General features: G+C 39.6%; 1 protein-coding gene across 1 annotated transcript; it reads right to left on the reverse strand.

The window, feature by feature from the left end:
• Positions 1-27,314, reverse strand: LOC139770477 (uncharacterized). Its single transcript, XM_071702456.1, has 3 exons — positions 25,571-27,314; positions 4,183-4,325; positions 1-3,931 (listed from the first exon to the last, which is right to left on the reverse strand). The coding sequence occupies exons 1-3, from the start codon at positions 26,118-26,120 to the stop codon at positions 2,030-2,032; spliced, it is 2,595 nt and encodes an 864-aa protein (XP_071558557.1). The 5' UTR covers positions 26,121-27,314; the 3' UTR covers positions 1-2,029.

The following is a 27,314-nucleotide window of genomic DNA, read 5'->3' on the forward strand; positions in this document are numbered from 1 at the left end:
TTACTTTTCACTATGGATCTGTATTTGTCAAATGTACCGGTGAGTGAATGTACACGTGTGATAACTTCGTTTACCGTGTCGAGGGCTCACTTGCAACACAATTATGTAGTCAGAATGAATAAACAATATATATACGGTTATCGTACGCGCGTATGTACATATGAGAGTCTTTATATGAACAACGACGGCATCTAGTGTTTTATACAAAAAGAGCTGCGTATTAAATATGTAGTCGCGAGGTGAAAATTAAAATTATGTCCCTATCTACGTTTACTTTTATATTATCTACCGTGAGACAATAATTTATTTGGTTCGCTTAAAGTAGCGCTAGTAGAGCTTTGAAAAAAATGCGATTTGTGAAAAAATGATAATGCAACCGATATTTAGAGGATACAATAAATACATCTTCCGCAATCAGAAAGTGTTGATTATCATTCCAAGTATTGCTCAACGATATCCGTTCGTTATTAAATGACATTATCCACGACACAGAATAACATATCGATTTAAATTAATTTTAAAGCTTGTTTCATTTTTTCACAAAACGAACAGCGCAACATTTTTACAAGTGCATCTGTCTCTTTCCGCAATAGTGGCCAAGAAATGATTTTTAACTATTCTCCATATTCAATTGGAGGACATTGATTTCTTTTTATAAGCGAGAGAGATAGACATCTATTTCCTGTGTTTAATTAAAACTAACGGATTGTACCTATTTCACTTTTCAGAAGTTGTATATTCGATATAGTAATCATGACTGTGTATAAATGCGATTTTCTTATTCATTTGTGTTCCATTAATCTATCCTTTGTATGATATATATGTACATAGTTTCATTGTTAATTATTGCTCACATGCACCTACAGTCTCAGGCCTCGTTTTATCGTTTTAAATCAAATATTATCTCGTTATGTTATTGGCCATCACGTGAAAATTAAACATTTGTAGAATGTGTGTAATTTGAAAACATCTTCAGATTCTTGTTCGAGACTTTCAAATAAGATTAAATGCTCCAAGCACACACTCTGTGCCAGTGACTGAAGTTACATCGAAAACGAAAGGAACATGGGTTCGGTGATCTGTACAATCTAGTTTTCGAACACCCTAACGATGCACTAACGTAGAGAACGTTCGCGCCAAGAAGATTGCACTTACTTCGTGTTTCAATTCACGAGAATCGAATCGTGGAATTGAAACTCCATCGAATTTCCGTACCGGTAAACTTCTGACATATTTACAACACTCTTCATGCACATTTGTAGACCATAGTTCGTGTATATCAGTCTAATATCACTTACAAATCACTTTTCATCTTCTGCGATTAAGCGCGTTTCGCACCGAAAGGGTGGTGAATGTCACTTTGTAACACAGTTTTAAAAATTCTGTAAATAGGGGAACTCTGTCAACGTCGTTCTCTAATTTAAAATTAACACAACCATTGCACTCGTTGTCACTGTTGTATATTTCCGAAACATCTTTCAATGTTTGGAATGTAAATTGGTGGAGTTACATCCTGTCCGTGGTAAGGAATATTAAAATTGATATTATTCGGATGCGTAACGATATCGACTGCTCGGCTACAGTTGCATTCTAGAACAGTCGACAATTTCTCTGGTAATCCGGATTACTTCAGATATGCTTGTAGGTGTTGAAGTTAATTTAAATATTTCAAATTTTACTATGTACAACCATTCTATAAATTAGTCTTCGTGCCGTGATTGCAAGCAGTCTTGAAAATAATTTCGACACAACTCGCGAAAGGAGTCACTTCGAACTAGAGGACATTCGACAGCCTAGGTCGAATGGCATAAACTTATATAGACACACACGCACGCACCGATAATAATATTTCTAATCCGAGTCCGTTTCATTTTTACACGATTTCCATTTACACGCAGAGTTAAATCACGAATACTAATAGTACATAGAAATCACGTAGATTCTTACGCGGCACGCTTCAGTATAAAGCGTTGAGTAGGCATTGCTCATCGCCCCAGTCCAGTTGGCAAGGATTCTCGGTCTCGTGGACTCAGCTGAGCTGGTAATACTCGGGTACGAAGTCGTTCGCCAGGTTGCTGAGGAAGTTGAAGTCGGACGAGCTGTTACTGTTGTCGGCGGATGGTGGCGGCGCCGCGGCAGTGTGCACCGGTTCGCCGTAAAAATTGCCATAATTGCCGTAGGATTCGTTGTTGCCGTCAGCCTGGCCGGCGCTTCCGGGTGGCGTGATAACCGCTGCGGTAGCAGCTGCGATCGCCGTCGCGGTTGTCGTCATGCCAGGCGCCGGAAATGGATCGGGCGACGATACGTAACTGTTTGGGATGCTGGAAGCCTCGCCGCCCTGATGAACGTGCAACTGACCGCCAGTCTGCTCGTAATACGCTCCCGGGTGACACTTGTTCCCTGGTCGGTAGTCGCCGGAACTTGGATGCATCGGCGGCTGATGAGTGACATAGCCCTCGGCGGTGTGTTGCTGCGGGTGTTGCTGCTGCTGCTGGATGTCGTTGAAATAATGCTGCCCGGTCTGCGCGGACACAGCGGCGTGCCCGTGTGTCGCCAGATTCTCGCCGGCTCCATGATAGTTGCCGCCGGTCGAGTAACCGTAATTTCCAGGCGTCATGTAGCCGTCGGTGCTCTGCTCGTTCTGCGTCGCCGAGTATCCCTGGCCGGAATTGTACGCGTTGGTACCTTGCATACCTCTGTGATAAGTGTGATAAGGTGGCCCAGCCTGAGGATATCCGTTATACTCTCCGGTGCTACCGTACTGCAACTGTTGCTGATGGAACTGCATGTTGGCACCGTACATCGATCTCGATGCTGTGCCCGTCGCTCTCACGTGATGCGCCACTCTCGAACCCATCGCCTGATTCTGTCTAACGTATAGAGAATTCACCTCACTCGGATAAGAGATTCTCGGTTGCTGATACGTATCTCTGGTGCAGTAACTGCTCTGCGACTGGGTCTGTTGCGACGCCGTAGGTATGCTCTGTCTGTTTGCGGGTACGCCGTTTCGATAATCGATGCCCGGCGTGGGCTGATACACGCCCTGCTGCTGGAAGTGTGCCTGCTGACTGTTGGAGATGTTTCGGCCACCGTGCGGCGACATCGTTCCCGGATTCGTAGAGGCGTGCAACATCGGACCCGGTAACGAGGTCGTGGAGGACGGTGAGCTTCGCGGTCTCTGCATGTAGGCCGTGTGAGCCGCTTGCTGGATACCAAGGGGACTGCCTTGCTGAAGCTGGACGGAAACGGGAGTACCGGGTGTCGAGGATGGCGTTAAACTTCTCGTGGAATTTTGACCCGGTAGAACCGGCGTGCTGACCGTCGAGTCCGGCATGGCTAACAGTACACCATTGCTGTTCACCGAACACATGTCCTTCGTGCTGGCCGATGGCGATTTCTTGCTTACCGAGATCTGTTGTTGTTGTTGCTTCGCTGTGTTCGGACTTTTGTGGCCGCTCTCAACCTTCACTCTCACTTCGCCCGACAATTTTTTCGTCACGCTCGGCGACGTCACTTCGCTTCCATCTTGCGACCTCGAATCGTCATCCACTATCATTTTCTCGAACGAGCTGGACACGCTGTTGGTACTGCCAACGCTGCTAGCACCATTGCTGTTCGTATTAAAACCAGGATTACTGTTGTTGTTGTTATTATTGTTGTTGGTTGCACCAGGTGTGTTATTGTTGTTGCTGTTTCTTCGGCCGGAAGAACCTAAATCAGTAACGTCGCCGGTTAAGGTACTTCCGACATCGCCCACGCCCGAAATATCACAGTTATGACAGCTCTTTTTCTCGTCGTTATCTGATAACATTTTATCGCTCTTGGGCTTTTCCATGCCATCCGAAGTGGAGCCATCCTTCTCGTCGCCGTCTTCCTTGCTGAGCGTTTGCCGTTTGTGTTTCATTCGTCGATTTTGAAACCAAACTTTTACCTAAGAGGAAGATAGCAATATTTATATAATTATTTACATTTTTAGTTATTAAATATAGATACTGCATATAATGCATCAACAACTGTGCAACAGATAAAAAAAACATGTTTTTTGTAACATTTTTAATGAAGCAACATAAAAATAGTATAAAAGGTTTTAAAACATATATTGAAATATAACGTATTAAAAATGGAAATAATATAATAAATAATTTTTAATAATACATAACATTATTTAATTTAAATTATTACCTGTCTTTCTGTAAGATCCAGTGAAGCTGCGATCTCTATCCTTCGTGGTCGACAAAGATACTTGTTGAAATGAAACTCTTTCTCCAGCTCGAGAAGTTGCGTATTTGTATAAGCCGTTCGTAATCTTCTTGGCAGACCGTTCTCTGCAAAAGAAAATTCCCTCTTTTTCAATTTTTTTTCGATGCAGTTATAACAAATCGAAATAACATAACGTAGATTTTCTTCAATAACAAGATTAATTTAATTATCTGCACTAATTTATTCTTATATTTTAGGTGAGATGTCATGTATTTAGATATTTTACAAATATTATAAATATTATTATCAAAAAATACGTTATGGAAATAATTTATTTTAAATTCTTATTTTATTTCTTGTAGCACGTTGAAGTTCTCGCGCTCCGATACTCGCTTCGTCTTTACCATCACGTTGCTCTCTTTTTGTCTGTTATAGGAAGTAAATGGTATCCTAATTAATGATCATTTAAGCAACCTAGACTATAGAGAGGAAGATAGAGATAAGGAGGGAGGAGGGAGGGATGCGACACGACATCCTTAACAATGCATGAGCGAAGATTCTCGCGCGACGAAAAGGACCATTCTGGTGTTGTTCCGGCGAGTTACTGGGCTCCTTAGAAACTTTTGGGCAAGTTTCCCACCGGCACTATTCCATGTCGATGCGAAACACCTCCTAATTGTTATCGGATAAGAAACTTGTTCCGCGATAACAAGAGGAATGCCACACAGGATCGAGAGGACGTGAAAACATGAGAGGGGAAGGGGTTGGAGGGACGATATAAGGAAGCATATCGCGGCTTATTCGGGCAGATTTGGTCTAGAAAGTAGCGACCAAGTATCTCACGGTACTTTGTCGAGGCATGTGGCGTAAGAGTAATTTCCACCCAACTGCGGTAAACAATTATTAATAGCCGCCTATCGTAATTACAGAATTCGCTGCACGCCCCGAGGAGTAATATTTCAATCAAACTTGATGGCTCGCCGCGAGCTTGCGTTGTTTAACAAGACGTGTCTTGGCAAATTCTCTAGGAACAACGTATATTTTGCCATAAATGTTTAGAAAAACTTTCTCCAATATATTACATTCTGAGTACTTCAGATTTTCTGTCTATCATTTAGGGGTGTAAGAGACACCTTGGTGGACATCACAACAGCGCGAGAAATATTTCACGCCAATATTTTATTCTATCGGTCACTGACCACCTGGATGTCAAGATCTTTTTTTTTTATCAAGAAGCAGGGGTGTTACACTTTTTTACGCGTCGCCGTATCATGAGAGAAGAAAAAAAACCGATACGGCGTGACGCAGTTTGGAGCGAAGGGGGACAGCGAGGGAGGAGGTGGTTCGTTTCGTAGGGCCGAGATGCTAAACTACCCCATAGCGTGCGAGCGGATGTAGGGTGGCTGAGGGGTGGCTGAGGGGTGGTTAGGGGTGGTTCGACAGTAGGATGAGTCGCCAGGGGTTAAAGAAGAAAGAGAAAGAGAATAATCGAACGAGACAGAAGGAAAAAGACATAGACGAAAGGTAAAAAGAGGAAGGTATAGTGACTGGAAAAGGTCGGGGAGGGTACGTGATAGAGATGGTCAGAAAGGGAGAGGAAGAATAGAAAAGAGAGAAGACACTCGGGGATGAGGGAGAAGGGTGTAGACTGAAGATGTAGTAAGCTTTGAACCTAGCAAATCCTGCACGTGGAGTTTCCATAGGGTGAGGGCGATGGTGGCGAGATGAAAGTATCGCATGATTGACGTGGGCCTCATCAGCATTTCGGTCTTGCGATTGGTTGGACGAAACTGTCGATCAAACTCCACTCCACGCCCTGTATCTGTTCAATCGTTCCAGGAGTTTAATTCAATCCGGCGATGAATTCGGAGCAATATTTGGATGGCAAATAACTACCCGATATAAATTAAACTGTTACAAAATAAAAATATATACAACGAATAATAGAGTATATTTTTTGGGAGTCTGTGTAAGTATTTACGATGTTTTAAATCGTTATAAAAAATTATTTGCATTTTATATTTAGATATTAATAATACATAAATAGATCTTTAGATTAGAAAATATTTTTAAAGGATAGATTTTTTTATTGAGTGTCAGATATTTTGGTAACAATAATTAAATATTGTTTAGCTTTGTGAGTAAAATAACGGTACCATATCACACCACTTCTTGCTAATCCAAATTAGTGACAGGCGTTACTGCTTTGTAACAGTAACGACTTTTTTCCGGACGAAAATGTCGGCGTTGCTAGCAAGCTTCTCGTTCTTGCAAGACGATGTAGAGGATGACGAACTGTCAAGGCGTAGTCAAAATGAAGACCTGACAGGATCGTGTGTGAGGTGAGAACGATAGAGCACGAAAATAGAGTCCGTATTTTCGTATATCACGCTGTTAGCTTCGTTTATGGGTTCATCCGGTTCAGACTGCTACCATAAATATTTTAGAATTATTATAAAGCTTTTAATATGCAAATTGTTAAAGCATATACATCACTATTTAAATAATATTTATGCATGTAAATAAACGTCAATACTGTTATTAATATCAATATTGTTAATACCGCTTTTATTTGTAACAGACTAATGTTAAAAAATTCGTATTTTTAATTTTTTTAAAGTTAATATGCCTCTTTCTGATAATTTTTTAATAATAAAAAATAAATGCAGAATAAAAAACTAAATACTACAAAATACTTGCAATAAAATATAAAATATAACTGCAGTTAATAATAATTAATTAATAAGTTATTCTTTACTATAATTTATAATTAATAAGTCACAATTTTATTTCAAAATTTTCATAATTGATGCAATACATCTCTATTTTTATAAAAAATGCAGTAATTAAGAAATCAAAGTAGAAATATAAAAAACGAAATTAAAATAACGTTAACAAGGTTTGTTAATGTAATAGTTCGTCAATCGTCGATAGAGCAGATGCTGATGTCCGTGACAAAGCTGACAGCCGTCGCTTCGCGCGTTCTCATCAGTATGAGGACGTCGGTATGAGTTTACACTTAAAAATGTTACCTTTTGATGAAACATAACTTTGCAAGCTATGCCATGTCTTTCAGTCACTTTTTTAAAAACGTGTGTTAATCAGTGCAAGCTTTATCAAATAAAGTTTAAATGGGTATACGAATTACTTTATTTGTACGAGCATTATTATAAATAATCTGTGATAAGATATGTAAACTAAAACAGAAAAGCGATTATTTTTCTGAATTAATAGCATCTTATCGAGATACCGTTTATTATTTCGCTTTTTATATCTTCGTATTGAATTTCTATATAATATTCAAAATTTTTTATTCGAGGGAAAGATTTTATTTATGCAGAAATTAAATATAATTTATGATAATTTTGATTCTACATAATATTACTTTTACATCAGGAGTACATAAACCCTAGGATAATATTTTCAACTCGAGGCTTCTACTTTATACTTATTTTTATAAGATTGATGAAATAGCAATAAAGATATCGATACTGTTCGCTAATAATGCGTGCTCCGACTTCTAGAGGAATTTTATTCGCGGAAATTTTCGATTATACGAAACAACAATTACGTAAATATAGGAGTGAAAGAGATCCACACACGCAAGCCATTGTTCAATTCTACTCGCTCGTGTCTCCTTTATTCTTTCGCCTTTATTATACCAGAATGTTTATGAACAGCTGGTGAAACTCACATGCCCAATGCTTCTTTCTTAATTTTTGCATTGTTCCACTGCACTTATGATTAATTTGTAGACGTTCTCATTGAAGACGATAACGAGCAATAAAGAAATGTGTCCCAAGGGAGTACGATCATCAAAGGCGAGAGGAAAAAGTGGATCTTCAATTGAGAAGTAGTTTACACATGCGACCAAGTCGTCCGGATCACGGATTTCCCTCCTGTGTCCGCCTTCGGTGTGCTCTCGTTTTCTCTGGACTGGACCAGGTCGTTTATAGACAGGTGGGAAGGGTCACATGACGGGCGTCTCTGTAATTTGTCTTTTGTTTCCCCCCCGCGCCTGCAGGAAGAAAACTTGTGAGGAAGAACAAAGGGCGGAAAGAACCACTATTTCGAACAGCGTGGAGAAGAGAACAATTACCCCTCTTCGTTCCGTTCGCAACTTCTTCCTCTCTTCCCTCTTTCTCCACCATTCCCCTTTTCTCTCCTCCCTCATCCCCCTCGCTCATTCTCTCTTTCTCTCGTTCTTTTAGTATCGAGAGGAATCTGCGGCGGCGCGACGGCGGCGGCGTCGGCAGCGTAAACGTATGAAAAATGAGTGACGAGAATTTGAAACAAACGAGAAGACAGCCGGCTCCATGTCCGTGCTTTGACGTGTCCGAAACAGGTAGACGGCGGTCAGCGTGGAAGGTTACCGTGATCGATAACTTTTTGATCGTTTCGGATGCCTTCGGGCGTTTTAAGCTCGCCGAACATTGCGAATCTGGATTCTGGGGAGAACGATCTGCTTTAAAATGCCGTAGCTCTATAACGTCTTATTATGCAACATTAATATTGGACCGTCTCACAATTTTATGATAGTAATTGTTCTAACAGATTTTTTAAATTAATAATATTTGTATATAAACAGCAAATAAAATTCTACATTTTATTGAACTTGGCATCTACAAATGTTTACCAAATGGAAAGATCAGTTTCCTATTCCCGTTTGTCCTTCTAAATCAAATCGACATTGGAAGCGAAGCTAATAAAAATTTACATCATAATAATGTTCTGTGCTTGTTTGAAACAATGGAAGAATTATTCATCACGTGAGAATAAAGTAGGTATTTAATGCGCCATTGGGTAATTTGTGGCGGATAAGCGAGGGAAGGCTGGAAGGTGGAATCGGCATAAACTGTGGCTCATTACAGATTTACACCAAGACGTAGGACGGGCGATGGGTGAGGGGCAACGAACAAAACTAAACGCACGGGAACAGAATGAAGGGAGTCCAAGTGGAATGGCTGGCAGGAAGGGCTCTCGGCTGCTTTGGTTTTGGTGGGCTTGTCGGGGGTTGTGGCCTCTGCGTTGGATACGAGCTATAATCAATTAACAGTGAGCAAAACAAGAACTGCGGCCGACCACCGACCACGGCCGCAAAATATTTCGTACCTTCCTGTTCCAGTTCGGCTGGAACCCCAGCGTTACGTTCAAGTGGCTACCTCACTTGCTGATAGGGCTGTTGTCCATGGGGAATTGATCCCAACATTGTACCATTATACGACGATTTAGAACATTGATACTACCAATCGATTCGAGCCATTGATTAAATTTGAAGCTCTTCAACGTGACGACATTGAAGTACTGATAACTTGGCTTGGTAATAACTTGTATGCATAAACCATTGAAACAGCGGAATTGTCAGTAATTCTCCTATATAATTTCTTATATTTCATACATTTTAGGATATAATTATTTCAATTTTAATTGATAATATATTCTATACATATATATTTAGAATATTATAAATATTTCTCTTCCAAAGGAAAGTAATGCAAATTATTGACTTTGCAATTGCTCTTTCCATCATAATTTAGCGTTAAATGTAAGAAACAATATAATCATTTATTTATGATGAAGCCTTTGTTTGCTTTGATTCATGATTGTATGTCCACATCTTTTCGACTTGGTTCTTGTCTGGCATAACAGCACTTCAGATATTAGCATAACTTTTTACATATAGTTACCTTGTTGTAATGACGGAAAAAGAGAGGAGTCGCCGAGCTAGCTGGCATGTAGAGCAGACAAAAAGAAGAAGGGACGTGGGGGGAGAGGAAGCATGAAAAAGGATAGAAATACAAGAACGGAAGAACGGTGATGGTAGGAAAAAGATATAAAAGCGGCACGGGAAGATTTGCGTGTTCGAAAAAAGTTGTTGGCAACATCGCGAGCCGTCGCCGTGCGCTGGCTTAGCGCTGCCGAAGACACGGCAACGTTGGTGCTCCGCACCAACCACCGCGTCGGCCATGTTGGACGTGCACAGGTTCGCCAACCTGTGATTATAATGGGCGCGACGGCTAGCGGCCCTTCGTGCAAGAAAATTGGACGCAGGGATCTCTCCCGCGGTGAAAGAAAGGCAAGACGTACATATGCGTGGCGTTCAGACTGGCTGGATACTTCAGAAGGCGTTGCCGATGCAACCTGCAATCATTGGGGTGGCGCGACCAAGTACACTCGACTTCTTCGTGCACGACTGGCGAACGCGCAGTTTCACCTCTCATGTTGATCCGCGATAAAAGATTATTATATACACCATACACCTAAGGTGCACGCCTGGCCCTGGCTCATTCAAAAATTGATGTTCGCAAAAGTTGCGGTAGCATGAGTCATAATTGGAGGGATACGATCTTTGATTAATGATATCTCTGGGTTCACCATGTGATAGCACTAGCTGTTATTTCATAATAAAGACTCACGGAACTCCGTGACAACCACTTGGCGTTGGCCAGTTTTTGGAAGCTGATGTCAATCATAATATTACCGATCATATACAATAGTTCAGCACGTGTCACATTATTTATGACAATTTTATAAAATATTCATTTTGCAAAGAATTGTATAATTGTAAGTTATACATGAAGTTTCGTTTTTAACAAATCTCTGCTTAGCATGCTCGCCTGTGACATATACGAAATAATCACGCGATAACGTACACATAAGTAGAGCTACCTAATACAAACGAGCCAATTGGTGTTTTGCTCTGCGTCTGCAATTGGTCAAGATTAATTCTGCGATTATCACACACATATTCTTGGAGTGTGTGCGTTCGCATTTAGTATTTTGCCGTTTTACATAATTTTTTCCTCTATAATTACCAGCGCCATTCTTATGTAATTTAAATAACGCGGCTTACATAACGAAGGAATTACGATTTCCAACGCTTCATTATTTCTTTTTTCGCGGATTAAATATCAATGTTTAATGCATAATTTGTAGCGTGTTGCGATAATGATGTGATATTTTAAGTATTCCGCGGGAAAATTATAATATAAAAATATGTATTTACGTTGAAATGTTCCCATGCAAAAAACAGTTAGTTACGTCAAGTGCAACTCTTAAAATAATATGCTTTATAAAAACAAGCCGTGTTAAAAATCTACAGTATTATATCGAAAAGACGCGACCGAAAAGTAGCAGTGATACTCGAGGCATAGGGCGCTCGGTATGTGAAACGGGAGTGGTCTCCAGGGGGGATGAAAAGCCATCTTTCCATTAGACGCGAGATTGATTTTGTGAGCGCACCTTTTCGTAACGAGATGTCGGTGTGCCTCGACGTTCGAACACTAATGTGATTAAAATAATCCCGCGATGATCAAAATACAATACATAACGGTTCCTGATTTTCCCGGATCAATTTCCTCTGGTTTTGCCACGTGGGCAAATTGGAGGTAAATTAAAATTACATGTGGATCCAGGGCTAAGCCAGGATTTGAGGATATTAAAATCCTGGATGAGATATATATCAATCTATATATTTCAAGCGCGTGTGCAAACACATTATAAAATCGATATTCGTAATAATTTTATGTATTTTAGTTCCGCTCTCATAAATATTTAAGGCACTTCTATCGCGCTCAGCGAGTGCTGTACCCCCCAGAGGAACAAATTCGAAACTAATTTCACGACAATTTGCGGCACAGAACGTAGAATCCTTCAACAATTTTTTGAATTATGGTTCGAGTTGAGAGATTCTCATTACATCCTCCATTCGCGTTACGACCGCCTTTTTCCGAGCTCTTCTGAGCTTCTTGTCCCGGAGCAAGCTTCTTGTCTACTGCCGTCGTCTCCAACCCCTCCTCCTCCACCTCCTCCTCTGGGACCGAGAAGTCGCGGCCGGATAAAAAGTTTATTTTAATCTTTACAAATTTTAAATCCTTCGCGGCTTACCCCAACGTCCATGTAAACCGTCGCGTGAAAATAAGAGCTGGCCCCTCTACTTCTTTCATCTTTCGCAACTCACCCTCCCCCCGTTTTGTAAATCTTGTATCTTCTTGATATTCTGACCGAATACTTTGAAAAAATTTCCTCGTTACGTGACAGTGGCAATTCCATGTGAAAGTTCGTTCTGTCCTACTTTGTCTTGTTTAACGTTTTGCTTTTATTATTGTGTATTGTTGTGTAATTTTGAATATACATTTTTCTTTGCTATTTTCTGAAATGTCATGCTGAACATTACCGAACAATAGTATTACATATTTAAGATGGTCAGTTTACCGATGGAACGATGGAATCGTAATATCCTTAGCATACTTAAGCATTTATAATTATAGGTATACCTAAGGATAACATTTCATACGGATGAAGGAACGTAAAACATACATTTTCTATGTCCTGTCGATGTGTATACTTCCATTGGATCAATATCGCTGTTATCATGTAACATTATTAAAATGTAAACCTAATTTTTTTCATGATGTATCTAATTATTTTCAATTGACCAAATATTATGCATTATACCTCAGAAAAAATTTCGCATAATTTATAATTATTTTAATATATATTTTAATACTCTTTATGAGTAACATCGATAATTTTTACATTAATTAATTTCATGTATTTAATATTTAGTTTTATTTATCCAATCTTGATCCAATATTGATTATGTAACTGTACTATTATATACACGAATACAAATATTACATGATATTATTACATTGGCTAACGTTGGCGACGGTATTCCGCGCGTAGTCGCGTTCGAGAGAGTGAAGAATCGTACGCGATGTTTCGACGGATCAATATCGCAGTAATTAGGCGTCTGTCAGCTGGGTCGACTCACGTTTGAAAAGAGAAGTATGGTCGATAACCGTGAGTAATTTGTGCACACCGTTTTCTTTTCCAAGTTCGCATACGTGTGTTTATGGGTATGTTTGGCCATCATGTACTAATCAGCGACATTACTGGTTTCTTAATCAAGCTACATAAAGAAAAATGTTGCTCTTCGAGCAGGTTTTGTTGAAATAATACTGATTAAAACTCGTCTCATGAGAAAACGCGTTAATACATATCTAATATGAAATAAATATAATAATTGCGTTGCATCACGCATTTATTGTAAGCGGTGGAACTATTAAAGAGGGAAAATTACACACAGCATAATAGTCACGCGTAGCGTGAAATATTGTTCGCTGGCATGTATTTTTCATGTGTAAAAATAATGCGTAACGTAATTCGTAATTCGTCGAAATTCAGTTCCTGCCTGGCACATATATCGAAGCAAAACAAAACCCAGAACACGCTTCATTAATCGCGTTACTATGAGTTATTGCATCTGACATAACGAATGAACAGAAATCTTGCCGATTATTCGAATTAGCCGAGGAAAACGTCTACCGAAAGAGAAGTTTGGTTCTAAGCATGCATCAGGCCGTCCGCGCGGCCAATAGGAAGTGACGTTTATACGCAGCTGGCAATAAATTAACTAATATCACGAGTTACCTTTAATTAGTCTCGACCCAGCGGCACCGCAAGGTTTCCTTTTCTGATTTTTTTTCTTTGTTTTATCATGAGACGAGCGGGTTATTAATTACACGAATTTCTTAAGAACGTTCGTTATAGCGTACGCCAGCATTTCAGGTAATTACAAAATCACGTGATTGACTTACAGCGAAACGCCAAAAGAACCGTTTCGAAAGCAGTTTTAATTATCAATTTCCGCTGAACATGGCGATTAATTAATCGGCGAGAGCAGTAACAATGATGTTAAGAGAACGCACTGGCTAACGGTCCCATTTCTTTAGCCACTACGTTTTTCTCTCATTCTTTCTTAAGGAGATTTCTTAAGGAAAACGTATATGTATATAGTGTATATTTTATAGTTGTAGGATAAAATGATCCAAGACGTGAAACAACTTTTTAAATTGTTATTGACTATATTCAGATTTTAGAGTCCATAACGTCAGTTAGATTATTTATAGGATATATTATTTCCAAGTGTCTCTCGTTGTGCGCTCCTAAAATCGCATCAGAAAGTAGTAAGCGCCACTTGTTCGTCGAAATTACGGCGCTGATCGTAAGTCCTAAAACGTGCCTGGCATCTTAAAGAGAAAGAGAAAGCGTCTCGTCTCGAAGATATAAAGGGTGCGAGAAAAGAAAGAAAACAGGAAAGGGTGGAAAAGGGATTCCGTGGTTGCAGTTAAATAAAACTGACAAAAATCGGCCCCGGAGGGCACGAAGGGTCGGTCTTGGGGGCGAGGGGTGACGGAGAGGAAGGACGGATACGTGGAGAGTACTCAGACGGGCGCCATGTGTATAATAATGTTAAAGAATGTTAAATGTGGGAGGGTTTCGGAGATCCGAGCCGCATACATTAGTTGTTAACAATGCTATAAAGGACACTCGCCCTGTGTCTCACCCTTCACTTCGGGGAACGGAGATACACAAGTCTTCTCTAGCGCGACTGGATTTACGAGCACTCCTTTCCGTGCGATTCTTATGCAGCGCAATTCAGTAACATAGCGGATGAACAGTAACATGCTGTATTTGTATTGGAATTGATTCTCTACACGTTTAAGGATTTCATAGAATAATGTGTTCGATACAAATTGGCAAACGATCGAAAAATTTGCTCTTATCGCATATTCGTATATAGAGATAAATTGTTGTGTGTTTACATTAAACTTGTCTTATAATTGTGCATAATACTGAATCAAGTAAAAAATATACTTAAATTATAATGATTATTTCCATTAGTATTTTAGCGGTTATCGTCGGTTGTCTAATACATTGAACAATTAAAAAAAAATTAAGACTTGAAGGACTTTTATATTTTAATCTTTAATGTCACAATATATTCAAAAGTATCACATATAATATTTCTTTTCTTATAAATTAACTCTTAAGAGATTTTGATCTTTAGTGATAATGCCATGCTAATGTGGTCTGAACTCGGGAGCTCTAGAGTCCAGCGCAACCCCGCGTGTAATAATTTACCACCCGTGTCGACTCGTACACGCGGTCAACCCTCGTGATAATTGTTTAAACCGACCACTGGCCACCCCTTTAGTCCGACTCAAACACCATCCTGAGACCTATTCGCTTCTGCGAGCTTCGTGTACTTTCTGTAGGGAGCGTAGGAACTTCATTACGATTGAATCACTCCTCCTCTATCGTTAGAAATCGCAAAAGTAAGACTATAAATTAAGAAATGTCTTTTGCAATTATACATTGTTAACATTAAGATCTTTAGCACAATAATTTAGCAAAATAATTTATGATTATTCGGCGATAAATTCAATGTGCAATGTACTTCATGCTCGCAAGATACTAAATGATATTGTGCAATGTAATTTAAAGATTTGTAAGAAAGGAATTCTATTGAATCTATGTTTGGAAAACTTTGTCGAGAGAAAACTTCGACCGAGGGAGAAATGCTGCGAACGGAAAGTTATCTCTTCAGGATTGATCAGTAGAATTTCAAGCTTTGCTCCAGCTTCCTTTATTCAGTCCCATTAAAATGAAGGAAGTTTTGAATATAAATACAATAAAACATAAAGTTCGTATTTTACACGGTATATCAAGAGTATATTGCACATTTCTTCAATACACAAGCGAATAAGATAAAAACTGAGTATTATATAATATTATATTTTTTAAAGTAATATAAATATTCGAAACGGAGGCAAAGCGAAACGAAGAAATATGTAATAAAGCTCTAAAATAAGTACCAAGTAGAGCAAAAGCACTGCGATGGAAAGAGTTTGGATGGTCTCCAAGAGATATAGCGACGAAGAAAATGCAACGACAAGTGGAAGAAAGAGGGGATAAAGAGCCCGAATACTCGGTCGAGTAAAACGAATCCAGAAGAGGAAGTCTGGAAGAGCGAGAGTGCGATAGCGAGCAAATAATAGGGAAATGATTTGCTCCTTGTTAGATAAAGGCCCTGCGAGGGGACTCGCGAAAAGAAATATTGCTCCCAATGAAAGGAAGTGGGCGATGGGCTACATGGCGGTGGGGAGCTGCGGGGTACGAGGGTGGATCCATTCACTTGTAACTGCTCCTTCGCCGGTCGTGTCGGGTCATCCATACGCGAATTCTGCTCGATTAAGAGTTAAATAGTACGGGCGTGCTTTGTCGCGTAACCAACCACATATTTCCGGTTCATCCTTTGAAATATCCTTTATTCTTATTGCTTTCGTAAATTATTGCGCGACGATGTAACTATGGATAAATATGTAAATTTGCATATCACTCTATTTATTACGTAGATTTTTAAAAATATAATTTTTGAAATGTCAGTTGTTGGTTTTTTTTATCATGTTTTATCTATTAGGCTGTAAGAAAATATTATTGTTAATATATTAAAGTAGTAGTTAGTAATTAATAAATGTATAACTAAAATCGTATCTGATAAAAGAATCGGAATTACAGTATTTTGTTTAATCACTTTCGTTATTTTGAAATCGTCTGCTGTCTCCCACAGCCTATTTCGATTCAAACTCTGACTATCAATTTTATTCGGAAATATCTTTTTGTGCAAGCAATCAATAAAGAACAGCGTATTCATTAATTTTAATATATATTATATATTAATTTTTCTCAATTAAAGATTATAATAAAAATATTTGTTTATGTTGCACAAAAAATGTATATAATAACGATTAATTACTTAATGAATAACAGTTAAATATTTATCGTCCATAAATAATAATTTTTATGTATATTTTTAAATTCCAATAATATGTATGTTGGCTATTTCAAATAGCAACATTTGTCCATGTACCAATAATCGAGCCACAATTTAACTTCGCATTTCTAGAGTGAGTTGGCTCGAGAACAAGGTGTTATCCGAGCGGCGTAAAAAGATTAGGATAGAGGCGCGATTCTGGGAATGAATCGACGCGTCCAGCGAACGGAGAGGGTGAAGGCTGGCACTCGCGCTACGCTCGGGGGATGGTGGATGCCCGTGAAGGACGGAGGAGGATGTGTTGGTAGGGTATGCATGGCGGCGGAGAGTCCAGTAGCGATCATCAATCAGAAAGGCAGTCAGCCGTCCGTCAGTCGGCCGGCTGGTCAGCCACGTCCAGCGTGTACAGAGTTTCGCGCGGGAGGTTTCCTACCTACGAATCCGCGAGTCATGCTTGGACTGTCATCCTGACAATCGATTGAACCTGAGCACTAACATCCAATTCCGGAATTGTTCTTTCCATTATTCTGCCATGCCTAAGGATTCTATTCGGTCATTCCGTGAAGTCGATACAGACGTAAAGAACAGCCAAGCGAAGACGTCTGATCCTGAAGTCGTTTATTAACAGAACAATACAATCGCACTTCAACTCGAATAATTCATCTTGAACTGTTTAACGCATAACAACAAAGGCATTAGTTTATCATTATACAGACTTTTAATCTAATAATACTAAACATATTAAAAGTAACAAAATAAGCTTATTATATTATATTATAATAAAGATATATAGATATACAGAAAATATACAGAAATACACAAAAAAATAACAGTTTATTAACACATTAAGTATAACGTAATATAATTGATAGGAAAGTGGTAATTTTGATATCAAATGTGCCAGAATCAACGGTTCTGCTGCAACAGTAAAGTTTTTTTTCCATATAACAAAAATATGTGATAACATATAATGTAAAACAGATACCAGGAATAATTCACAAATATATTTTTATATTTATATCTAGATCGACCGAATTGTGTAAGAAAGTAGATATGACAATGCGCGTGTCTCCCTTCTCGAGAAGAAAGTAACCTTTCTCAAAAGTCTCACGGAAGAAGGTCACCCGGGGTTCTTATTCCTTCTATAAGACTTTTGTAGTTGTCCAAAATGGCACAGGGGACCGGAAGTATCTACTAGCAATTTTTTTTGCGCGAGTTGTTAATAAACTTATGGAATTTTCCATTCACTTTCTCTTTCTCTCACTCCCTCCCTTCCCTGTTATTATCGATGTTTGACGTAGCATGACTTTTTATTGGCCTGACATTTTATAAACAGAGTGGCTCGAGCCGGATTTTCCCGTCGCGACGGATCCGAGTTGACGTCGGGGAGTTGAAAATCTTTCAGCACGATATTGGCCTGGTCTGGCTAGCTAATTACTCCAGACAGTCCCACTCCCTCCTGCTGACGATTTCCCCCCTTCGCCACCCACTCTCTTTCTACCGTTCTCTCTCTCTCTCTCTCTCTCTCTCTCTCTCTCTCTCTCTCTCTCTCTTTCTCTCCTTCTCTTCCCCCCGTTAGACCTACAGCGTCCACCCTAGCGTAACTGTGCGTTGTCTTCGCGAAAGAAAAGAAGGTAGGGTAGGGTGAACTCTCCATTGCTCTCGAGGCTAATGTACCCTAAAGTACTTATAGTCTGGTTGTAAACGTCCGCGTGAGATTGCCGCTAAGTTCACTTTAAATCTGTGTTAATGCGGTATTTGTCCGTAGACCGGCAATATTTAGCAAAAAAGAATTTCGAGCAAACCGTGTCTACGACGATTAGCAAGATTTAATACAGTTCTTTACATTAACAACCGCGTGAATCCGTCGAATGTTTATAAATAATTCTCATAACACGGTCACGTTTTTTGCGATTAAAAAAACTGAAATTTGTCGAATTATTTCTTTTACGTTTGAATTGTCGACAAACTTGAATTAAAATCGCTAAATTATAAATCGAGGACTGATCCTCCAACGATTCAGACGCAGTTTGCTCACCCAAAGGATGCAATTCTCCATCGTTGAAACGAATCAAAAGGACATGTCATACCACCTCCCTCTGTGGTCCTACCGTCTCTTGTCTTGCAAAACGGTGCTTCCTTGTGTCAATGTCCTGATGTTACGTCTGATGGCGACTCAAAGAAACGTCAGAATAGCTTTTGAAAGCGTACCCACTCACCCAACAGAAAGAAAGAGAGAGAGAGAGTGCGGCACTTTGATCACCGAATGACTCGCGACTTTGCATTATGAAGCTAAACTGTCGGCGAAGAAGAAATGTAGGCTTTTGCTCCTGTAGAGTTGAAAACTTTTTATCGCTCTGTGAGGCCCATTACAGGCAACAGGTTTTGGTTGATCCACTCCAGGAAGAAGAGGGGGTTAAACAGGTAAGAAGGAGGTATAGAAATACAGTTTTCAAATTACTTTATATGTATGCCTAGAACGATAAAAGTAATGATATTAGAATTATATTTGTATCGCACTCGATATCATGTATTCGTAAGCTACCTAATGCCTTTTTTTCTAATTTTATAGTTTGATTAATCGTTTAGAAAGTCTACAGTGAAATCTGAGTGGACCGCGGCAAATCTTCGAGAAATATGACAGGTAACATTGAAGACAGTATATTACGTGTTATGAAACGTTAAAATCATTGCGAACTTGTTGATCCCCATTTTTCTAGCAAAAGAAGGCCCTTACGTTGGCGAAACTCTAATCAGACGTGAAGCGTGCCAAGTGATTGGTCGAAATAATCTAGCTTTCTCTCGGCGATTACGTGATACTCAAACTACGATAAACGTTAATGGTAATCATCGTGGTAACTAGAAGTCAGGAGTTTCCAAGCTCCTGTTCAGATCAGCCCGGTTATTTCTTCGGTCGCTTTTCCACTGCTTTATCCTTAATCGCTCTTTCAGCCACCCGACATCCCTGTCTGGCGTGGCGCGATTCACCCTCGCGACTCGACGTAGCCAGGCGGATGGTTCCGACCGGGAAAAATAATGCATTAGAAATTCAGATGACCGAGAGAGGAGGTCGCGCCGCGATTTATCAAATAAAAGCGGTAGTACAGTCAAATACCCGTCCATGTCGTCAGTGGAAGCGACAGTTCATTTTTAATATAAAGCGCGGGCGGGGGTGAGATCTTCCGGGATGCAGTGACAAAAAGAATATGGCAACTGCCCTGCCGGGTCACCTATCTCCAGATCTACGGATTCACGATAGGATGTATCTAATGGTTTGCGAAAGTTACGGCTGTAGATAATCTATCACGTTAGAGGCACGTTTTGTTTGCACTGTTTAAGAGGTATCAAGCCGGACTGCTCGTTGAAATGCCAAAATATTAGTCACGCATCATTATACGAAGTCCTTAGAATTATATTAAAATTCCAAAAACATAAAAAATATTAAGAAAATAAATAACAATTTTTCCTATTGTCACGTGATATTCGAGACCTGTCCACCTCTCCATCCATCATAGCTCTCATCGTCACTCAACCATCCCTTTACTTTACGGCTCAAGTTCCTCTCAGATTCTCACTCCCATTCCTGTCGCGGAATCTGCTAACGCTTAAACGGTTTATAAACAGTTTGGCAATTTATTAGACTGGCAGTCAAGATTCTTTAAATACGAATTGCGAAATATATTGGCGTGCTTGCGTTTTACGCAATTTTAAAATTTTATTTCTAAATAAACTAGAAATTGTGGTTACTAGAAATTCCTACAGCTTACTCAAATAATCGCATTCACATATAAAAATATTCGATATAAAAATGTTGCAAAGGATGAGGACAAGCGAGAGTATTATTTAGAAAGAATATATAGATAAATATTACACAAATCAGAGAAACTTAGTGAAAGCAGATTTTACTTCCAATTAACGTAATTTGAAAAATGTTAGTATAATTTTTCGCACTGTTGTGCACAATTAACACGAATAATTAGAGTAGTTGCTGATAATGTCTTCGGTTTATTTATATAAGAAATAAAAATTTTAATAACAAGATACGTTTGTTTTTACTATCATTTATGGTTGACCCTCCAGCATATGTTATCGCCTTTTTTGCAAATTTTTACACCTCCTTTCCTTTTATGAGTGTAGAATAACAGATATAGGAACCCTCAATGTCTTTTATTCCCTGCTAGAGAGGGGAAGATACGAAAAGCATGGCGAGAGATGTCTATCTGACAATATCGTCGCCATTCTAGAGAGCTTCACGCTTCACCTTCGAACATTTGCATAAAATTATTATTGTCGCAGAAAATCGCGGCTGTTTCACTTTCTTTATGGAACATATTGTAGAGCAAATCACCGATTGGCTTGTATTATGTCTCCGATCGTATATTACATTAATTATATTATCTTTTCTGCTTAAAAAGAAAATTTTATTAATATCGGCAATTATAGATTATGTTATTTATCACGTCATTGAATGTCAGTAACGTAAAAATTTCTTTTTACACACAAAAATCACATTGCGCGATTTGCTAAGATTGAGAGAAGACGATAGCAAAGTGGGAAAGAAAAAGAGAGAGAAGGGGGACAGATAGAGAGACAGAGAGGCAGTACAACGATACGAACGCCACACTTTTATAGCGCTCCATTTGGCGTAACAACGAGCGTGGAAACTTCTTTTAGTGCCGGGCTACAGATTCCGGGGCGAAACATGCGTACGATTATGGGGTTTCAGATTATCAATTTGTTATACCGTGTTTATTATTTGAGCTCTGTGCAAACGGGCGAGCCACCCGCATCTTGCTACTAAAACCCCCTGCTGCAGCTGTGAGGCGTCGTACTCGGACGGTTTGGGGGATAATCTGGAATATTTTATGCGACGTTATTCCTCCAGATGTTTTGCACCAACGTGCGAGCTGGGAAAACTGTATGTATGAGAACGTATGAGAACTACGTACGTTTCTTCCTTTCTATAATTCGTCTTGCCAGATTGAACGGACTCCGCATCGAATATTTGCAATCATCTCGCGTAACGGCTGCTAACACTTCCCGCTGCTTGAGTGATAACTACTATAATACGTATTGTAAGCATATGTCAAACATATCACGTACATATGTCCTTTAATCTGTCGATTCGTTGACAAATTTAGAAGCAATATTTTTTTACCAAAATCTTATTTATATGTACATCATTACTAGTGATTAATAACAGTATAGTTAATAATAAGATGATTTTTATTAAATAACAATATAATTTCGCTCGACTAAGCAACAGCTAAATAATATAAAACGGCCAATTTTCGAGCAATTAAAAGATGTTGAAAATATATTTAATAATTTCAATAAAAATTGAGACGTCAGATCTACTCTGATTCTTTTATTGTAAATTGACACGAGATATTTGTAATGTGTTATTAGTTTTGTATGGTTCTAAAAAAGGCCAAGTATATAAGGCTCGAAACGTTAACACGAATGTATATTTTTATTGAAATTATTAAATATATTTTCAACATCTTTTAATTGCTCGAAAATTGGCTGTTTTATATTATTTAGATGATTTTTATTTATAATATACATAATGCTATATTATGAATAGTATTTTTAATCGGAGATTAGTGAAGGTTGATCATTTATATCAGTGAGTATTTTCAGCGTATCTCATCATACATTGAATTCGCGTTTTTCATGAATATGATCGTTTCACACACAAGACTCTTTTCTTTCCCATGAGCAACCGCAGAGAAAGCGGGCTGTGGAGCGTCATAGTAGCTGGGATTTTCTAGGAGAGTTATCTCTAATTCAGCGAGGATTTACTCGCCAATGAATCTTTAAATTAGATGCTCCGTTCTTTTCGTACTGCGCTCCTCCCCGAAGGGTAAAGCCCCACTCGCTCAATCACCTATATCATGGAATCGCCAAGTATAGTCAATTCCTTCCACCCTTCTTTCGTGATCGAATCTTTACGCCCTCCTTCCCCTGAGTTTCATTCCGATATTTGTGTTTCGCCGTAGGCTCTTGGAAAATCCCCGTTCTTATACCCGTCCCCGTTATTTTCACTCCGTTCATACGGATTTAGAATTGTATCATAATTTTATTTAACAAGTTTGCGAGTATTAAGCTGGACTATTAGTGACATCAAGACCATCAAGTATCACCGGTATATTAATTAATGACGGAAACGCAGCCCGATGTAGTTTAGTAAGAAGCAGTTCGGCCACGAAAATGGCCGTCCCGCAGGAGGGTGTTAGATGAAGGACGGAAGATAGCAGCGCGAGGATGATGATAATCCAGCTTCTAGCCTAGTCCTATCCCGAGGGATGCAGGGATTAATTGACACATCGGCGTCTTGGAGGAGTCTGCTGGGCTGACGCCTCTGCTTTGGCACCCACCGACGTGACTGATGAGACGCCTGGAACAAGGCGTCGGGAAAAACACTCGTAGATTCGTGGCTTTTTTGTAGAAAAGGTATCCAGCAAGAATTACCGACGAAGCATGGAACGTCGGTCGCGCCTCTTCTCCTGGCAAATAACTCAACTAATCAGACCACGTCCTCCTTCATCGTCCCATCCACGGGCGTCCCCGAACTAAAACATCTCAGCTGGAGGACACGTAGATGTAACAGATTGAAATTTAATACGAGCAGCATGGTGACACATACGAAAAGACGAGATGTTACTTAAGGTTTCGTAGGCCACACCATCCTCATAACGGAGATAACGCCGTCTTGGATAGAAATTCATTAATGTGGGTTCGACAGTTAAAATCGTAATAACGGGATAATGAGTTTAATTTCTATTGGCTATAATTCATGGAAATTTAGGCATGATTAAAACGAAAAAGTGTCGTTTTTTAAATAAGATAATATAAATTCAATCAAAAGCTGAATAAGAAATCTGATATAAAATTTTTATCAGTATTGTTATAACACTTATGTTTTAATATTATGAAACGCAATTTTAAATTATGCATTCAGAAAATTAGATTTAAATTTTAGTAGATGTGGAATTTTCATACACTTTTATCGCGAGAAGTATAATTATAAAGAGGCGCACGATTATTATATATAGGCCCGCAAATCATAAAGAGATGACCGAGGCAGCGCGCGATAAGGGATAACACGGTAGTTGAAAGCAAAGAGCCGACGTGTACGAGGCGTCGGTGGCGGCACCCCATGTGAGTTATGGCCGTCCCGACGCTCTCTCCCGCTAGTCCTGGGCTCAATTTACAGATGATTCCGCGTGTTACCGCCTGGCCAGCGGCTGGTTAACCTCCGTGCCAAACACTTAATCTTCCGACGTGTCCTGCGGACGGTCCGACCACGTTTTGGAGTCGGCACGACGTTAAATCGCCGTTGTAGACGCAAGATCGATGTGAGAAAGAGAGAAACAGGGATAGATAAATAGACTAAGACGTTTGTAGGGTCCCGGACGTTGTCGAACGGCGACCCTAGTGGCCCATAAAGTTAGCCAACCCTTCGGATTGTATCGCCATTCACTATTATATGAGCTTCAATGATGCGCGAAGTATCATGCAATTTAACGTGTAAAATTAATTCATTAAAAAGATATAATCTGTATATTTCATTTATTATTAGTTTTTGTACTTAAAAAAAAATATGAGCAATTTATTGGAAGTCTCGCGAATTAATTTCGCTGCGTTAGGTCAGTAAAATATTTGCGGGCACTCGCTTTCCGAACAACTTGTTGGCTATTGTAAGGCTATCGGGGACCAATAAATTTGTGTCGTGAATCTCTCCACAAATTTATCGGTTGGTCCTCGATAGCTTCGCAATACCAACAAGTTGTTGGAAAAACAAATGCTGCGGATATCTTACGGAATTAACATAGCGATGTTAATTCGCGACACTTTTACTTCGTACCGTACAGAATTTCATAGAGTCCTCATGTATAGTAAATGCAATAATAAATAAAAGTACTTAAAATATATTTTTTGGCGTATGAGGCATTAATCTTTCATATAAATTATTATTTCATATAAATTATTAGTATATTGCAAATTACAAATACGTGATGAGTTGTGCGAGACAAAATTCTGTCCAGAAGCTATGTTGATCATTTTCGACAAATTTTTCCCATCTGGATGACATATTTTGACAAGACAATATATCATAATTTGAACCGAATGTTTACAAATGTTCAAAAATCTGTGGTATTGACATGCTATGTATTCCAGATGTGCGGCATAGTTAGTAGAAAGGAATGGCTTGAAATTGTTATTAGCCGTCGGATAGTAGGCACCCCGTGGTGAGCCACAATGTAGCGGCGAGAAGCCAATAGACTCCTAACGCTGTAAATGGCATGCCGAATCCTAATGGTCACGTTAATTGACATTCACGTTTGTCACTATGTTTTCCTGACAAATTTCATCGTTTTATTCAATATAGATTTTAGTAGAGATAATGGACATCAATAGGGTTTCTATTTCTATTCTCCGCTAAGATTTTTACATTAATATAACTTTTAATTAATATAATTTTTAAACAATTAAGTTTATGATGGCAATTATCTATTATTTATCTCTTACAAATAAAGATTAAACAGATACTTGATTTTAAAATTATTAATTATTGTTAATAATTAGTAAGAAATAATTGATACAATAATTTTTCAATAAATATATTATAATTAATGCGTTGTTTTTATAGTAGTAATTCAAAGATACGTTTTTTTTTTTCAAACTTTTTCTCGCTAACAGTTATGCGATGATTTTCAAAACTAAACAATTTTGGTGACTTACCTTGCTGATTACTTTTCCTAGTAGTTTTCTTTTCCTTCATCCAGGGATACTCAGGAACGTTGACACCCGAGGGGTCAGCGACACCATGGGGATCCATCATGGTATGATACGCGGGATGATGAGCACCAGGACTGATGGAACCACCGGTCCCCGGCGAGTGTTGCAGGCTGCTGTCCCCAGCTAATTGCGGCAATGCCGTCATGAATTCGGCCATGGAGGGTTGACTGTTGATGAAGCCGGTTTCGGCGGATCCGCATGTTGGATCCATGGCTGGATGATGAGTTCCGTGCGGGGGCAGCCCGGCTGGGGTACTTGCCCCCGCGGCCACCGTGGCCAGCCAGAAGCTGCCCCCTCCGTCGTTCGCCAGGACGGGTGTCGTCGGCCTCGTCTTCACGGTCGATAGTTCTTTACTCGCGTGAACCAAATTCTGAAGATGATTGAGCTGAGATGACTGAGATGATTGAATGAGCTGCAGATTGCCAGAGCTGGACAACTGCGATTGGCGCGGATTCTCTTCGGGGTGTACTAATGTTTGTTGCTTGCTACGCATGGGACAATATGCACTAATTTTCAGTGCAGTTTGTTTCTTCTAACGGTGAATGTGGCTATCAGGGAATAACTTGTTATTGATTGTTAATAAAAAATGACGTGAGATATTAAGTGATTCCTTTTTCGCGATGTCCTTCTTTGGTGTAATTTCGAAACGTGTAGACTTTGAAAAACACTCTATGCACTTAATTCACTCGATAAATGTCTCACTAAAGTTTCGTCTATTCTTTAACTTTCAAAATGTATGTGTACATATGTGTATGGAGTATATATTAAAACATCGCATTGTCATTAATCGTGGAAATTCATTAAGCCGAAATTTACTTTGAAAGAGGCTAAAGAAAAGCATGGATCTGCTTGTGTAGCCTATCACCTATTATCGTTTCTTTCGTATATTGTCATTAGTGCGCGTATGATGCAAAACTTTACCCATTCTTTATTTTAATAACACACAAAATCGATTACTTTTCTCGTTCATGCAATCTTTTCAAGTATCGCCTTTCCTCGATTACACTTATTACTTACTTGCATTATGGTTTATGCCAAGAGATACATCGATTAGCAATTGTTAATTACAATTGTTTACCACGTATTCACTACACACAATGATATTCACTATATCATCATAAACTGTGTATCCGTACTCATCTTCTTTTACAAACTAACTGGAGTAACTTGTCTCATGATATTAAATTCACCTGGTATCAACGAGAAGCAGACTTGTGGACCACGCTACGAACATGACACTGTTTACTCGCGATCGACGTAGCTCGGACAAGAGCTCCAATTCATAGATCCGCCATCTCAATGCGGGAACAACCAAGCACAAATCACCACTGTCACACGTAGCCGCGACGGGTTGATCGATAGTCCGCGACCGATCGACGGAGAACGCCGTGGCGAATCGCGCGTACCGCGGCTGCCGTGACCGGTGCCGATCGGCCGAAACCCAGGCAAGCGGGCTAGGGTACGCCAAGCCAGTCACCGATCGCGGTATACTTGGTAAGTGACAGAGGAGAGAGAGAGGATGTAGAGATAGCAGCCGTGGGAAGGTGGGGGTCCGCGAGGCCCGTAGTGGAGGTACCCGCCGAGCGAGAAGGTGCGGCAAGAGAGGCGAAGGACGTCCCGTAGAAAGAGACGGCCGTCTCCAGTCGCCAGGACCGAAATTTCCACGATCTTTTTCGCCTCTCCGGTG

This window comes from Temnothorax nylanderi, unplaced genomic scaffold, assembly GCF_030848795.1.
Source record: "Temnothorax nylanderi isolate EJ_2023f unplaced genomic scaffold, tnyl_v1.0 TNYL_tig0030_pilon, whole genome shotgun sequence".
Classification (NCBI taxonomy): Eukaryota; Metazoa; Arthropoda; class Insecta; order Hymenoptera; family Formicidae; genus Temnothorax; species Temnothorax nylanderi.

Bases quoted from the DNA above. Each gene is read 5' to 3' on its own strand.
- LOC139770477 (XM_071702456.1), bottom strand. From the start codon at position 26,120: ATGCGTAGCAAGCAACAAACATTAGTACACCCCGAAGAGAATCCGCGC. The intron at 4,326-25,570 runs GTAAGTCACCAA...TTTCTTTTGCAG, and splicing joins TAGGAAAAGTAATCAGCAAG to AGAACGGTCTGCCAAGAAGA. The intron at 3,932-4,182 runs GTAATAATTTAA...TCTTCCTCTTAG, and splicing joins TGGATCTTACAGAAAGACAG to GTAAAAGTTTGGTTTCAAAA.